The 15,961-nt window shown below is 48.4% G+C and overlaps 3 protein-coding genes across 3 annotated transcripts; all 3 read right to left on the bottom strand.

The window, feature by feature from the left end:
* Window positions 1-4,503: 4,503 nt before the first annotated feature.
* Window positions 4,504-5,475, bottom strand: N7489_010376 (ABC transporter; the record flags this gene model as incomplete). The annotated part of the gene is made up of 1 exon (XM_056716125.1): window positions 4,504-5,475. One exon carries the CDS (start codon window positions 5,473-5,475, stop codon window positions 4,504-4,506), a length of 972 nt encoding a protein of 323 aa, XP_056563747.1.
* A 16-nt stretch (window positions 5,476-5,491) lies between these two features.
* Window positions 5,492-9,058, bottom strand: N7489_010375 (ABC transporter; the record flags this gene model as incomplete). The annotated part of the gene is made up of 4 exons (XM_056716124.1): window positions 5,492-5,821; window positions 5,886-7,100; window positions 7,168-7,850; window positions 7,906-9,058. The coding sequence occupies 4 exons, from the start codon at window positions 9,056-9,058 to the stop codon at window positions 5,492-5,494; spliced, it is 3,381 nt and encodes a 1,126-aa protein (XP_056563746.1).
* Window positions 9,059-11,891: 2,833 nt separating this feature from the next.
* nut1 (putative RNA polymerase II mediator complex subunit Nut1) lies at window positions 11,892-15,254 on the bottom strand (the record flags this gene model as incomplete). Its single annotated transcript, XM_056716123.1, has 6 exons — window positions 11,892-13,012; window positions 13,070-13,601; window positions 13,663-14,169; window positions 14,278-14,340; window positions 14,390-14,640; window positions 14,714-15,254. 6 exons carry the CDS (start codon window positions 15,252-15,254, stop codon window positions 11,892-11,894), a joined length of 3,015 nt encoding a protein of 1,004 aa, XP_056563745.1.
* Window positions 15,255-15,961: the final 707 nt, after the last annotated feature.

The following is a 15,961-nucleotide window of genomic DNA, read 5'->3' as shown; positions in this document are numbered from 1 at the left end:
CGTGGCCTTTACCCCACGATCGCGATCCTGTAATCACGCTGTTACGCAAGCTACTAGATGTGACCCTTGGTAGAACATTGGTCCAAATCATACTTAAAGCACATTCTAACATCATACCCCAGCGTGTATTATATCCATAGATGTTGTGCATTGCCGACTAAGTCCACACCCCTTCTTCTTCATATATATATATCCGGTTTAAGCTTTTGCTAAAGGCGATGTCGATCAGCTGTATTACATCAACTTAAAAATACTCTGTAACAACGCGACCACTGAATTTCGACATTGAATTTAACACAAGATCCCATGGATGCGTACGGAACCTTGGTGCCTGCCTAGGTGGTCACAGGGATTATCCATGCATACATAAGTTTATCGTGGATAATATTGACAAGCAGTTCAAATAAAAACAAGCATGCAGCATACTCCATACATATAATCCAAGCTCATCAATAGAAGCAGCAGAATGGCGGTGGACTCAGAACAGGGATATCCATTCAACGTCCACGGAGTATACTCCTTACTCCGTAAAGTCCTCTACAGTTGTATGGATATTCATAAGCAGTCCAAAAAGCAGATGCACAACCCTGGAATCTAGATCGTTCGCAAAATCTTGGATTCGAAAGATCAGGCTAGCAGCTACAGGGTCTAGTTAGCGGGAGAAAGTACCCAAAAAATGCGTACATGATACCGGACCTTGTATAGTGATTTGCTAGATGGTAATGGTCAATGTTACATACAGCGTAAGTTTCCATATTGTCGATTCAATACCAAAGCCCACTTAGACCCGCGCATGAAAGAAACGACCCAGGGATAGTCGCCGATGGGGCGATATGGAGGCAATCAACAAAGAAAGATAGAAGCTACGCATACATCTCCACTCACCATACTCCACAGTTCATTTCGCCTTAAGGGGAAGTCCACAAGGAAAGAAATCCTCTCAACCCTAAAATATCCGGGACGGCCTCCGCAGCTGTCTAGAAAGCCACCAGAAGGTGACACCGGATGCACACGGCTGGCGGATTGGCTAGCAGGATTCCGCGCAACGGTCCAGACCGGTACTTCTTTCCGGGATTAGGGGCTAGTCTGCGCCTCTTTCCCTAATTTCATATCCCCGACGCCACCAACAGATTATACATGATAGCTTATGTTACCTGTCAAGCACTCCAGGGCTCGGGGCCGCCAAATGAGCGGCACAGTGAAGCGTCGGCTGTATAACCCCCTGTCCGAGATGGGTCTCAACCGGGGTTGGGCCACCACACGCGATGCATTTCTTTGTTACCACTTTGTCCACGATCTGAGATGCTAGATTAGGACCGGCGATAATCGGGCCCAGAGAGTCCAGATTCGATCAGGCAGATGAGCTTTGCCCGAAATTGGATCGCAGCCTTTTGTCCCCTTGCTTTTTAGCATGGCGAAGAAACTTTTGTGCGGGAGAGCTTCCGGTCCCAAGAACAAAGACTCGGGTTGCCTTAGTGGAGGCTCGCAGTCAGGGGCTGCCTCGAGGATTTACCATGCGTCTTCGCGTGGAGCTTGATGCACCATGTGGTCGTAAATCCACTTTATGGAGTATAACTGACCATTCATTGGCGGTATTAATTAATTGAAAACCCTGAGCTCGATAGGTCCATCATGTTTTGCTCTAAAATCAATAGTTTAACGTCCCCTTAAAGTGTGGATAGAGGGGCGGCTGTGCCGCAGTTCCAGAGTTCTGGTACGGAGTAGAGTTCGAGGTCAGAACCTACTCGTATCTGGAGACTTGAATGTCAACCTTGCTTCGGGCAATGCAACTCAAAGAATCGTTGGGATCTCCAGCTGTTCGATTTCTTTGTTTGGCGCTGCACGTGATTGAATTGCAATGCGGGACTTAACAGCAATCCCCCTGTCAACTGGGACAGACCTGGCCGTTGCGCAGTGAGCAGGGGTTTGAGAGCGTGTGGGGGAGGCTAGAAAACTAGCGGCCCTATCGGAAAGACCGCGTCACTCCGTACGGAGCAGACTATTGATAACTTTGTGTCGCGTTGCGTGCGTTCAGGCCGTTGAGGGGATCAATAGTTTCACTGAAATGATTACTATTGTAAGGTGCTGACCATGAACCGGGACTCCCCACATTCACGCCATTTCCTTGGGGCGGGATGAAAGAGGGGATATGATAGGTATTGGATTGAACGTATCATTATCAGAATAGTGCGGGACGGCACGGTTAAAGGGATCACCGTCGCGTCCGCGCTGGTGATGTGATAGAGGCGTCTTGTCGCATTTACGAGGGATAGTTTAATACGAAGTACAGACTAACGTCGTAGTGTGAGTCAATAATAGACTATCGATCCTGTAATCCTACTGTTGAGATTGCAGGAGACTATTGCCTGGAGATGCCTCGGGAATAAAAAAGAAAAGCATGTGCCTGGGGTGTGTCTGTGTCACGTGGACCAGCACACCTTCTAGGCAGGCACAATTTCCAATCCGATCCCTCTTCCTTTGTCAGTTAATCTATTAAGCACCTTGGAATGGCGATCTCATTTTAGAAAACCCCATGAGGTGAAACAACCTCCACATTGTTGGCGATCGCATCAACTCCACTGTTTCCGACATACCCAGAGTTCTACTCCGTACTCCGAAGTCTTCTCTATACATAGCCTTACCTGGCGCAACTCATGGACAGTTATGGTTACTGCGTCATTCTGTGGGGATAACCTTGGAAGGGCTTGAAGCTTCCCTACAACATTGTAGGCAAGCCGAAAAGCCGAACCGGTTACTTTGTGGTTTCGACGGCAACCCTTTTTTAATTCGCTTTCTCCTAAACTCAGATACACAAGGAATCCTCAACAGTGTTCGTTGTTCGTTGTTCTAGCAACGGTCCCATTTAGCCGGAAATGGAATATACTCTGGAGTCAACTATTTACTCCAGTGGACCACTGCATCGGGAATCAAGTGGTCTAGTTTAAAGCCCGGTATCTACTCCGTACGGACTACACAGAAGTGCTCACGGCGGAGCTTTGGCTTTTGGTTCTAATGAGAACCAAGAAACACGCCTTTTTAACTCCACTATCACCGCTGATCTTTGCTTAACTGGATTACGTGACGGAATAGACGCGGGAAACAAGGACCGTTTCTCTGTGAAATCGGGAACGAAGAACATGCCCTCAATTCCCTGAGACTATGACAACATACCCGTGGACTCTTATCTTGTTCAACAAGCTCGGGCTTACGGATTACTCCCCATCTTTCAATGGCTCTCCCCGCTTAGGGCCAGGTTTCTATGAAAGGAGATTTGCCGAGCGATCAGCAACCTTGGAATCCTTCCTGGGCAAATACGGTAATACCAGTATTTTGTGTGAGATGTGATAAGAAACCCCAGCCTCTGCCAACCAAATCTTCGAAGAAACGAGGAATAGAAAAGGGGAAGCAAAATTTTCCCTTTTTTTTTTTTTTTTTTTTTTTTCCAAAAAACCCAAAAACCATTAAATTTCACCAGAGTTTCTGCAGACCAGCTTGTGCGCAGATCCCGAGTTCTTCACAGCGCCGAATCGGATTCTGTCACTGTGGAGAGTTCCCACCCACGTGCATCTCGTCGGAGAATGTGGGATTTATTCCGATTTCGCGGTTTCCGCGGGAAGATTGGGGGTAAGCTACTCCATACTCCGTATGGAATTCAACTATGACAGGAGGTTCCATGTTGTCGGTGTAAGCTTGCAAGCGTTAGCCAATGATCGGTGATATTCTAGGAAAGCAAATGATCCCGTTCTCCAAGGCTGGCCCACGATGTTGGGTCGACCCCATCATTTCCACTCGAGAGATCCCTTTCGCTTGTGGAGATAGTCCATCGGTGTAAGATTCCTTTGTATTTTGGGTTTACCTTTCCACTACCTGATCGGGAAGGTGAAATATGTGTCACACTTCTAGCCCCGGATAATGTCTCCAGCGCACAAATGGATACATCCCCACGCGCCAACTCGTTGGCCCTAGTGTCGATGCAATTTCATCACATTGTGGAGACAGGTAGGGCTCAGGGAGTAAGGAGTACGAAGTACTTATTCCAATATGGGCGGCTAACTCGGAGAAATGGAATACGGGTTGGTTGTAGTATACGTCGATGTGACTACTCAGCGAATATATATACGTCGTATGGCTTTGATCACTTCCTTTTAGACTCGTGGTTATCCCAATTACATAGAGTTATATGTATAAACACTGTAACTTGATCACGTAGAGGCTCTTATATAAAGGTCCGAGAATGTACAATCTATATTCTACGCTCTGTGTTCTAAAATCTATATGCTACCTAGTAACATTAACATGTATGCAGGGGAGGGAAAAGTTCTCAATGACAGAAAATGCAGAAATGCGCGGTGTAGGGCTTCATGTGTGAAGGGCTGAGAAGTGAGTGTATAACAGGTTGACAAGAAATAAACAGAAAATGGCGAAAGAAAGATCGGAGGAGGAAAAATCAATGAGCATTCCGAAGAAATGAAGGGCTTGGAGAAAGATGATGAAACGATCAACCTACTCGGCCTTCTTGGAAGCCTTGGTTCTCAACTTCATGAGTCCAAATACCAAGGCATATCCACTGATGGCGAAGATGACCGAGATACCGATATCTCTCCATCCGGTGGTGTAGTTCATGATATTGAGATTTCTCAGGAAATCACTTCCGTCTGTATACTGGCAGACCTTGCAGGTCGAGGTAGCATCGGGGTTGACCAGATTGATGCTCGAGCCAGCGCCGGACATATAATCCGACAGGTACTGTGCGCAGGTGGTGCCGTTGAGCGGCTCGAACAAAGCAAACTCATCCTCATTGCAGGTGACCTTGGCACCCCAGAGGCCGAAGGTCAACATGCCCGAGACAACGTAGTTGAAGGGATTGAGGTAGTACATCCAGTACCGCCAGAACACGTTGAGCTGGATGTATGGGACGAAAATACCGCAGAACAGGACAAGAGTACTGATGATCAAGGGGTTGACAAGCGCAGCAAAGGTCGGGTTAGGTGAATAGGCGGCGACGAATTGACCAATACCGGTGTAAATGAGCTCGTAGATCAACATCATGAAGAATGTGGCACCAGATCGGCTCGACTCATGAGGCAGTCTCCAGACGGGGTAGTACCAGCAGACAAAGTAGAGAACCGCACAGATGCAGAGATACGGGAACTCGGAGACAATCAATCCGGTGACGAAGGCAACCCAGGAGTACATCTTCGACTTCTTCTCGCGAGTATCGTAGATATCACGGCGCTGGATGAAGAGCGGTTGAAGCTGGTTGATGACACCGGGAGCGACGAAGACAAAGTTGAAGATCGTGAACATCTTCAGGTTCAAAGCTGACACACTTGGACCAGGGCGCCAGAAGGAGAACCCATTGAGCATGGCTGAGATAATGTGAAGGGAGAACTTGTTGTTGACATAGTTGGTGTTTCGGAAAAGCGCGACATTCATCCGATGAGTGACGATTTTGGTCTGCTCCCAAAGAGGCATGGAGAATTCGAATCCATCATCGACAGTTCCGGGGGGGCTTGCTAGCAGCATCCGCAATCATTCGGTCCAGTTCCGCGATCATGCGAGTCTGCTCAGGAGAGTCGAGCCATATCTGATGCCAGTCCTTGTCCTTGACAGATTCGATACCACCGGTAACAACGTCAATCATAAATTCAGCTGCGTTAGCATCGGTAGGGCACTGGGCCCCATATTGGCCAAAGTATTGCTTAACGCAGGCCGCATTATCGCCAATGTCGCCAAAGTAGACAGTCTTTCCGCCCTTTGCAAGAAGAAGGAGAGTGTCGAATTGAGCAAAGAGCTGCGCCGAAGGCTGGTGAATCGTAACCTAGAATGTCACTTGTCAGCAACATGGTCTTGTAGTTGTTGAATTGGAGAAATAGAAGACCTACCAAAACAGCTTGACCAACATCAGCCAATTTGCGAAGGAAACGAACGGTGTTATAGGCCGATTGTCCATCCAAACCAGAGGTGGGCTCGTCCAAGAAGATCAGAATGCTAGGTTTGGATACCAGTTCCACGCCAATTGTGACACGCTTTCTTTGCTCAACGCTAAGTCCATTCCCAACAGTGCCGATAAGAGTGTCTGCCAGGTCATCGAGCTCGAGAAGATCAATGATGGTGTCGACATACTTGAGCTTATCTGCTTTAGGGGTGTTGCGAGACTGGCGAAGAAGGGCAGAGAATTCTAATGCTTCTCTCACGGTTGCGTATGGCTCGTGAACATCTAGTTGTTCGCAGTATCCCGCCATCCTCTGGAAAGACACTGGGAGCTCACGGCCATCAACCATGATAGAGCCGTTGATAGTACCATCTGTCTTACGCTGAGCAAGCACATCAAGAAGTGTTGTCTTCCCCGCACCAGAGGAGCCCATAAGGGCGCCTAGCATGCCGGGCTTGACCCATCCGTGAATGTTATCCAACAGCACTCGGTCGCCCGTGGGGGTTTGGACTGTATACGTGAGGTTCTTCCAGGTAAATATCGATGTGTTTCGGTTGAGATTTTCATCGTCAACCTGAATGGGCTCGTCGGGAGTCTCGCGCGTAGTAGACTTTTCGTTATTTTGTGCTTCTTCGTCGGAGACGGCGGCATGATGCTGCTTGAGCTTCTCGCGGGGAATAAGAAGAGAAGAGCCAGCGCCAGCACCCGCTTTCCAGTAGGATGTGAAAACAATTGTCAGGATGGCGAAGAATCCCCACCAGCCCCAGACGACACCGAAGTTCCGCCACATTTGAGAGTGCTTGTAGTGAAGTGATCCAAGGTACTGATCGCCGGTCACATAGTTTGCGCCTGGCAAAGCACCACCAACACCCGCACAAGCTTGGTTCTCGGCTCCGACTTCCTCGTAGCCAGGGCCACTTGGGATCAGGTTGTTACCAACACAAGGGATATGGCGCCCATGGAACTCGTTCGACATGGCAGCTTGGAAGGCATAGGCGAAGGGGTTCGTGTAGTACAGTTCGAGGAACCAGTTCTTCATCTGGGGCTTGGGAATCATGTAACCTGCGTACATGACAATGCCCTTGACTGCAGTTCCCGAGATTTTAGACGCGGCTTCGAATGTACTGAAAGCGGATCCGATAAATCTGAAAAGAGCAGTGATGCACTGAAAGATGTAAGAGTTAGTCCAAGTCGACAACCTGTCAGAATCGAATAAGAAAACGACTACTTACCAGAGTCGTTGTGAACAAAATAATCCAGAAGGTAAAGAAAGCAGCCGCAGTATGTTTCAAGCCAGACATCCAATAGATGACAACCGAGAAGATAGTGCACTGGAACAACAGCACCGGGAAATCCGCCATGATCTGAGCCAAGGAAAACGCAGCCGGGTGATACATAGCAAAGCCCTTGTGTTTGACCAAGACCGGACGGCCCTTAAAGGATTCAGTGACCTCAGACATGGCAACGATGCAGTTGTACAAAAGCGAGAAGAATACAGCGCCACCCTTGGTGAAGAGACCTGCGGAAGTGTCTGGCGAGTCGTAGAAGCAAGAACCAGCGATCAACGCCATCACACATGACAGAACCTGTTTGATTATGAATGTTGACTTCTCACCCCACAGAATCTGATACTGTCGCTTGGTGCATGCAATGAGCTGAACCCAAAAGCTGGTGGTCAGACTACTACCCCTAGGCAGGTGGCTGGACTTTTCCCACGCAACAGACTCTTTGAAGGCATCTGTGCGTTCGCGGCTGAGGTTGGAGTCGGGATAGTCATATGTTGAGACCATACGGTCATAAATGCTGGACTTTTTGTATTCGGCCAAAATGGCATCGGCGTTTCTGGGGAATGTGTTTTCGTATCCGGGTCTGATTTTCCGCTCTGTCGGGACTGTCACACCGGTGAGGAAGTCGCCTATGGTTTTGTTAGTTGATACTAGGCTTGGTTGTCAGATGTAGGAAATACGTACCGATGTTTGCTCCATCAGTGTACACGAAGCCTAGGTCTTCCATGAAAGGCTTAGCTGCAGCCGCAGGGCCATAGTAGATCTGCTTTCCCTCGTCAAGGACAAGGACCTTGTCGAAAAGATTATAAATTCCATTTCCCGCTTGATATAGGGTCACAACGGTGGAAAGGCCGAGAACATCAGTCATAGCGCGAAGTGCCTTAGCCCATTCCAATGCGGTACTGGCATCCAAACCACGGGTACTGTTATCCCAGGAGTAAACAGAACCCCTAGTCGCCAGACACTCGATAATAGAGACTCGCTTCCGCTCACCACCCGATACACCACGGACAAACTCATTTCCAACCTTGGTATCTGCCGTATGGCTGATTCCCATAGACTCCAGAAGAAACTGTTTGGTCTCCGCCGTGTATTCGTCAACACTTTGGACTCCCTCCGGTAGATGGAAAGGAACCTTGAGTCTGGCCGCAAAGTCCATGGTCTGGCCTACTGTCAAACGTGGATAGAAGAGCTCTTCTTCTGTGTTCATCACAATCTGGCCATTATAGTCCTCAGCTTCCTTGGGGGACATGCTTCCAAAACGTACGTCACCATTCACGGTGTGATAACCTTCGCGGCGATTTGATAGCATCTTGAGCAACGTGGTGCACCCCGAACCAGGGCGGCCCAACACAAGCAACATTTCTCCGGGCTTGACACATCCATGACTGTCTGACAAGATTGACTTGAGTGGTGGCTTTCGGCGAAAATCCTTAATCAATTGAGGAAGGTTAAATTGCGAGATCATGTTTTCGTTGACGGCGGCTTCGGCAGCAAGGACATCGACGGTTAAACTTTGCCATGTAACACCTAGCTCGCGCTTCTTGAATCCAGCAGCTTCGTCACGTTCTGCATTCCGGATTACTTGCGGTGTCATGCTCCATTCCGCAGTCTTCTTGGGGGTTATTGAAGTGTCGTCGTGAGCGACATTCAAAGTCTCGGCACTCTTTGCTTCGTGAATGTTGGCTTGGGATAGATGCAGGGTCTCCGCGCTAGTGAAATCATGAGTGTTGAGCTTATGAATGGCCTGGTTGTCCAGGCTTTTGTTATCGTTTTCGTCTTCGTTGTGGTATTCGCTGTGCAGCGATGCAGCATCGAGGCCGGGATGCTGCTCCATGATAGGAGACTTTTGAAAGAGTGGAGATTGGTCAAAGAAGTAAATATAGTTATAGAGGCACAGGTTATTTAACCTGGGAGGACTAGCATATTTATCCTATAAAATTCTACAAAGGGGCAAGTCATTGTATGTGCCGACTCCAGACCCGAAGAAATAGGAGATTGGAAGGCTGATATTGAATAGCCGTTCCCTATTGGCTAAACAAATTTATACCATGATTCTGTTCATTATTACTGCTAATGCAGAGGCCGTTGTTTCAGTCCTATGAATAGATCCAAAGGAGCCTGGAAAACCCGGCACAGAGGCCGAGTTCCATGACGAAACCCACTTTTGGGCAAATCTTGGGTTGAGCGAACTGCAAATTTCCAAGTCGTCCAAAGGCTGTTCAACAGCTAAGCATTGGAAGCCGGAGAATTGTCCGGTTCACCCGGCTTCTATTGTGTTTTGACACTTGAGACATTTAGGGCTGACAGTGACGTTGCAGATCACTGTGGAAAGTACGATGGATGTTATCCGTGGATAATTCATTAGTAACCGATTGTTCCTGCTTCTTATTTTGAAGTGGATTGATTACTGTCAACTGATAATCTCTGGTGATCTATGTATAACTTCTACGCGACGTTCGTAGGCGGCCAATCTGACCAGCATATTAACGGGTTAATGTTTACATATTTCTGGATAAAGATTAGTGTTCTAGATTAAGACCCCCGGTCAAAACCGAAATCCCCTAAAATTGAACTGTCAAGACAGTGAGCAAATCAGCAATGCCGAGGCACCGAAACCGTGAAGATTCCATGGGCTGATAATCCCGATAACCGGGTTCCCGGGGATCCCGATCTACCCGAGTCTTACCAAATTGAACTCTGGCCTGGCGCCCTCCCAATCAGGAAATATGTGCCTTGATTCCCAATTAGGAAATTTGCGACTGCTTGCCGGATCCATTGCGGGTCTGCCAGAATCTGGCGTGCTGCATAAAAAAAGGGCCATACAAAGCTCCATAGTTGCAACTTCACTAGCTGTCGTGAAGTGTTGGCTGCCTGCATTGGAATTTTGAAGTTTCGCAGCGATATCGTGTCCATCGTTCATGGTAATCGAACACTTTGTTCTATTGGCTCTCTGAGATCTTTAACACTCGAGTGCATTATCTGCAGAGGCAGGTAGCTGCAGGAGTGTTGAGAGGTCGAACTTGACATAGCGACAGGCAAATTGCTATCGCCCGTTCCAAAGCCAACCACCTGAAGTAAACCGATTGAGTGCGTCAGGGTCATGCCTTGGATCTACGATACCCCCTCTCATAGATTTTGGGATTGATGGAAGAAAGGAAACTGTCATACGTGCATGATAGGGGTTACGGCAGGAAAGCGTGACCCCTAGAATTATTCTTAGGAAGGGGCCTCGGGTGCCCTTCATATCTAGCCCTAGAGTGTTTGAGAGTGAGAACCCGGGAAGGTGCGAAGATGTATTATTTTGTCATTAAGCAACAGCGTGTTGTGACTCGTTATGTAGTAATAGCTATTATAGGTACGAAGAAAGGACTTTTCACGTGTGGCACTAAAAAGACACGCGACGATACCTACTAGACCCTTTTTGCTTCACGGTACTAGAAGCTGCAGAATCCTTACTCATATATAGGTACTAGTCGGGATGATACATAACAGCCTGGAAACTCTAGGCCCCGGAATTCATGTTACACCTCCTCATAGTAGCAACTATGGAAGTAAAAGCCGACCACAACATCCTTCGAACTTAATAGTGCTACTGGGAGGCAAATTTCACCTGACTACATACCTGACTACCTGACGGCCTTTCCGCTGTATCTCATATGCTAGGAACACGTCCACGGATTGCTCAGGTGTGATCTGTGATCCTACCGTTTGCCATACAATAACTGCCACCACTAATCATATAATTTGCGTGTCGCAAATTACATATACAAACCTCAACATCCCAATTTCCAGGCGCGTCGTCGCGTACCTAAAATTCCTGACGCTGAAGCCAAACTTTCTCACGAGAAGGTTCAAGCCACCGGAATGAGGTAGCTCCGTGTTTTTAAGTCCTCTGGTATGGGTCTTAGCTCTTGGCTAAGAACAGCAGTGGGGGATGTAGATAAGAAGGGCCTGTCTGGCACGCGTTGGAAGCGAGCTCTCTCTCTTTTCTAATATATCCGAAAAATCCTCTAACCAATATACCTGACAAGGCATAATAGTAAGTGACCCCTTCAGATACGCACCGAGATTGTTATTGCTATTATGTGGACTCGGTCACTGATGTACTATAGGTTACATGTATATATATCCTCAGGAACCAACGACACCAGTCTAAGCCGATCCAAGAAGCCGGCACAACATGAAACTCTCGGTCATTGCCACCCTCTGCTTCTCCGCTTTGGTAGCAGCGACCCCAATCCCACTCAGCAACAGAGACTTCCTCCCGACCCCAATGCAAGCCGTGGAGAAACTGTTCCCTAACTCGGGGATCCCAAAGCTGGCAGAGGGAATTGGGAAAATATTGGAGATTTGTACGTACATGGTTTTGCATCGTGTTGACCAAAATGCTAATGATATATCCTGTTGTTTCTAGAACTGGGCGGTGATGTCTTTCTTGGGTATAGGATTGAATATGCCAGGGGGCTATGGGGTTGACGCTACTTTTTTCTTTTCTTTGCTTGTGGGTTGTGCAGCAAGTCTGCCATGAACCGTTTACGCTGGTTCCATACGATACATATATCCATTTATAATACTGCAGGAGTGTCGTCCAAATGAAACATATCGTTTACCAAAACATAGATTGGACACCTGAGTCCATAGATACCAAAGATAAACCATCACACCAACTAAAACATGCCCTCCATATCCAAATCGAGGAACTCAGGATTGCCAACCGCCATATCGGCCGCATTAAGAACATCATCAATAGCATCCATGCCAGCCCCAGAATCTAGCCCCATATCCTGACCCACACCAATACCACCGTCCATGCCAGCAGCCGCCGCATCCGCCGCCGCCTTATCCAGCATCTGGTTGATATTATCCGGATCATCCTCATTGACCGTATTACGCGCGACATCAGCAGCAGAAGGCTCAAGATCCATCCGATCCTCCTGCCCCTCAACACCAAGATGCATATTCTGAATAATATTCGAGACATCGATATTCGAGACCTGCGACGGCGGCGCCATGAGCATATTAACCCGGCGCGAAAGTCGAACCACGACCTCCGCGCGCAGCGGGTCACTCTCAGAGATCTTAGGCACGTTCTCGTGCTGCAGCGCCAAGGCATCGCGCAGCGTCAGGATCGCGCACCGCGGCAAAGGTTCCTTGCTCGGGTCGACTGGGTGGTAGTTGTTTTGGTCGACGGCGAAGGACTCCGTCATCGGTGCACATACCATCGTCGTCGCGATGTCCAGTGCGATATGTCCACTGCCTGCTTCGGTCTGCTGCTTGACTTCGTCGATTATCGCGCTAAGCACGCGTGTTGCCCCCAACATGCGGATTCCTGCTAGCACCTGCCGGTGCGTGTATGCGTGTGGGGCCATGCTGATTCCTGGGTTGGCGCTCCAGAGGACGAGGGATTGGAGAGTTGCGCGAATGCTGGCTATTAGCCCGCCTGTCGGGTGGGAGGTCCAGGTGTCGAGTTCGGAGCGGCGGCAGCTGCCGACGCGGCGGAAGGAGATGTATGGCTCCAAGGCATCAAGGATTGGTTTGATATCTGTGCGCGACGTGTTTCTTGTTCGGACGTTTTTTAGTTGTTCTTCTAATGGGCATCCGGTTATGTTCAAGACTGTTTGATGGATGGCTTGAGCCTCGCCGGAGATTGAGCTGGGTTTGACTAGGGAGTGGAGGGTTTTGATGGGGATTGTGGGGTCGGTCTTGTCGGTCTCTGATTCCCAGATGTGGTTGCCCAGCCATGTTAATGCGACGACTAGGGAAGGGAGGAGGAATGGCTCGAGCAAATCTGTATTGTGGTTAGCTGGGTATCTGATGGAAAGCGACCGCGTGACGATGTTCTTACATTCAAATCCGCCTTTCAAAGTGTCGAAATCCAGCTTCCCGGACTCACATGCACCAAGACTCTGATCGAAAAGTGTTGTTACAAGCATGTAAAATTCGTGTGGGCTGCAAGTGGACATGGTCTCTTCGCTGATCCCCTCGGCAATGAACAGAGCTCCTATCCAAGCGCCGAGATCTTTGTTTTGCTTCTCGCTCAAGTCGCTCAGCTTCTGGCTGCAAGCGCCCCGGTCCAAAAGCTTCAACAAGAACGAGTCGTTGCTCGAGATACCCATATCAGAAGGACTCAAGTCATAGCGGTATTTGAACGCGAGAACAAGCAACAAGATACTGCCAAATTCATCATAGACAGGCTGATTTTCGCCCTGATCCTCGTCCCACTTCCAGGAATCCAGGACAGCGCAAAGAGGTTGCAATACTTGCTTTGTAGTTCGGAAAAGCAACATGACGTCCAAGGTCTGCGGGCGGCGTGAGAGCGAGTTGCAGATGTTCTTGAGCGTCATTGTCTCCTTCTGATTACACAAATTATGCATGACCTTGAAAAAATTAGCATCCTAATACTTTCAGAAAACACACATCAGATAGTATGGAACATACCTCGACCACGGCGCCAACTATCGCGCCTGCATTACCCTCCATCGACTCGATCTCACCAATAAGCTGCTCGGCACGTTCATGATTGTTATTGATTTGCGAAACGAGATCGTCCTTGACATAAGGGCCCCCACTAGACAGTGTCTGCATGGGGTTTTCTCCGAGAAGCTGCTCAATGCTAGACTCTCGTATGAGCTTATGCGAGGCACAAGCAAAGAGGAACTCCTGACGAGCATCTGATAAAACACTGCTCCCCTGCATGGAGAACATCTGAGAGAAGGAGGGGAATGCGTTCGGATCCAAACGGCTTAAGGCGTGGCTGATACACATTTCCATTGAGATCGGCACCATGGATGCTGCTGAGATGGCCGCGAAAAAGGCGGGAAGCTTGTTAACAAGGAAAGATCGGAACAAAAGCATTGTGCGGCTAGACTCATTGCGATATACTCCATTGGAAAGAACATCGAAGGCTGCTGTGATAATTTCCTCGATGAGGACGTCATTGTGGCCCTGGTAAGGGGTTAGTTACATGTTCTGAGATGCTCTTTACTAGTGATGGAAAGACTCTGAACCACCCTGACTAGTAAGAAAGAAATGGATCGTATTGATTAGACTTACCTGATATCGATTAGTGAGGTAGTTGATCAGAATGGTATCATCGACCAGAGGACGTCCGACAACCTGTTGCTAGTCAGTCACGAACCCAACATCGCAGTGTAGAGAAGCGTACCATTGAATTTATGTATACATAGAGTCCAGCTCTAGTGTTAACAACTGGGGCGTCCATGACAGAAGACTCAAACTGGAGGGCATTTACATTCACGCCGTCAATACCAGGCCCCTCCAAAGTCTTAGAAGGCTGACCAGGATAAAGATGGAACACTTTCTGCAACTCTTCGAGGCGATGTCGAAGCGGCAGAGAGACATCGATACAAAGAGGCAGATAACTTGACAAAGCCTGTCCCAATTTTGTTTTCAACCCTAGCGGAAACCGTTAATAGACCCTCAACGGATATGGTAGTATAATCTCCAAGCGGAGACCATGTAGATTTACCTTGATTATAATCGCTGGACAGCACTTCCAGTCCTTTGCTAGTCCCAGACAAAGCCGCAAGTAGAATCCCAAGCGACTCAAACAACGAGACCGCGTCAGGTGACCCCATCAAGCCACCTGTGTGTTGCGAGGCGCCCATGCTGTTATTGTGCCACGCCACGACAGCCAGAATCCAATCTACGGTAGCAGAGTAAATATCTGCAGCCTCGATCACGGTCTTGGGAATTGAGCCGGTGGAAATAAACACCATGACATCCTGGATGACTTTGATATCCGTCATGAGAGTGGATGGTTTCTGCTTCTTGGACTTAGACGGCGAGCTCTGTCCCTCGCCCTCGCCCTCGCCAGATCCCGACCCATCCAGAACAGAAGAATGCTTCAAAAGACTCGCCAGCGCAGATGAAGACTTGACCCTCCCAACCTTGCACAGTCCATCGACGTACAATGGCAAAAGAGGGTCCCAGGTAACACTGGAGGAAGCGCGCGCTTCAAGGAGCAGATCGAGGAGCTCATTTTCCTTCACCGGCGAACGGGAAAACATCAGCCCTGACAAGTCCGTGAACTCGTCTATATCTATACGATTGGCCAAACATTGGTGGAGGAAGGTCCTCCATTGTTCGGGGATTGCCCTGTCCGGCAGCATTGTCATCTCCACAACATAACACTGCACCCCGGAAGCTAGATGTGAGATTGCAAGTTATAGACTCGCAATAAGCATTCTTTCTTAGAGGAATAGATCGCTGGTCTTGAGGCTGTGAGGGATAGCTCTTTCTCAGGTCGCGCTCCGGGCTCGTGAAAGCAATTACGTAATTATCACGTGAGACAGCATCTCAACGCACCACGTGACTTGAAATATTCCTAATGCCTCAGGCCACGATTTAATAGTCACGTTCCAAGGTTTGTTGTACAAGCATTATTTAAAGTCATGATGACAGAGACAACACCCGAGTGGACCTATGTATCTAATATTGGACTCATTTGGATTCAACGAGAGTTATGGCATTGACATTCAGTCCTCGGCTACTCTGATAAGAATCTAGAGTTTACAACTTTACGAGACGACACAATTATTTTTAAGTTATTCATTGTATCTCATTATCATCATGACAATCCCAAGTGCAGAACCAAAACAAACAGCGGTGCTCAAGTGGGGATATCAATCGAATGCAACAGTGGAGAAAACCAAGCGCCTCTATCCGTAACCCGCTTGACAAAAAGGGTAAAAAGCTATTTAAATGAAAAGAAAAT

Source organism: Penicillium chrysogenum, assembly GCF_028827035.1.
Source record: "Penicillium chrysogenum strain IBT 35668 chromosome Unknown utg000005l_segment0_segment0, whole genome shotgun sequence".
NCBI lineage: Eukaryota > Fungi > Ascomycota > Eurotiomycetes > Eurotiales > Aspergillaceae > Penicillium > Penicillium chrysogenum.
This window is presented reverse-complemented; position numbering and strand designations above follow the sequence as displayed.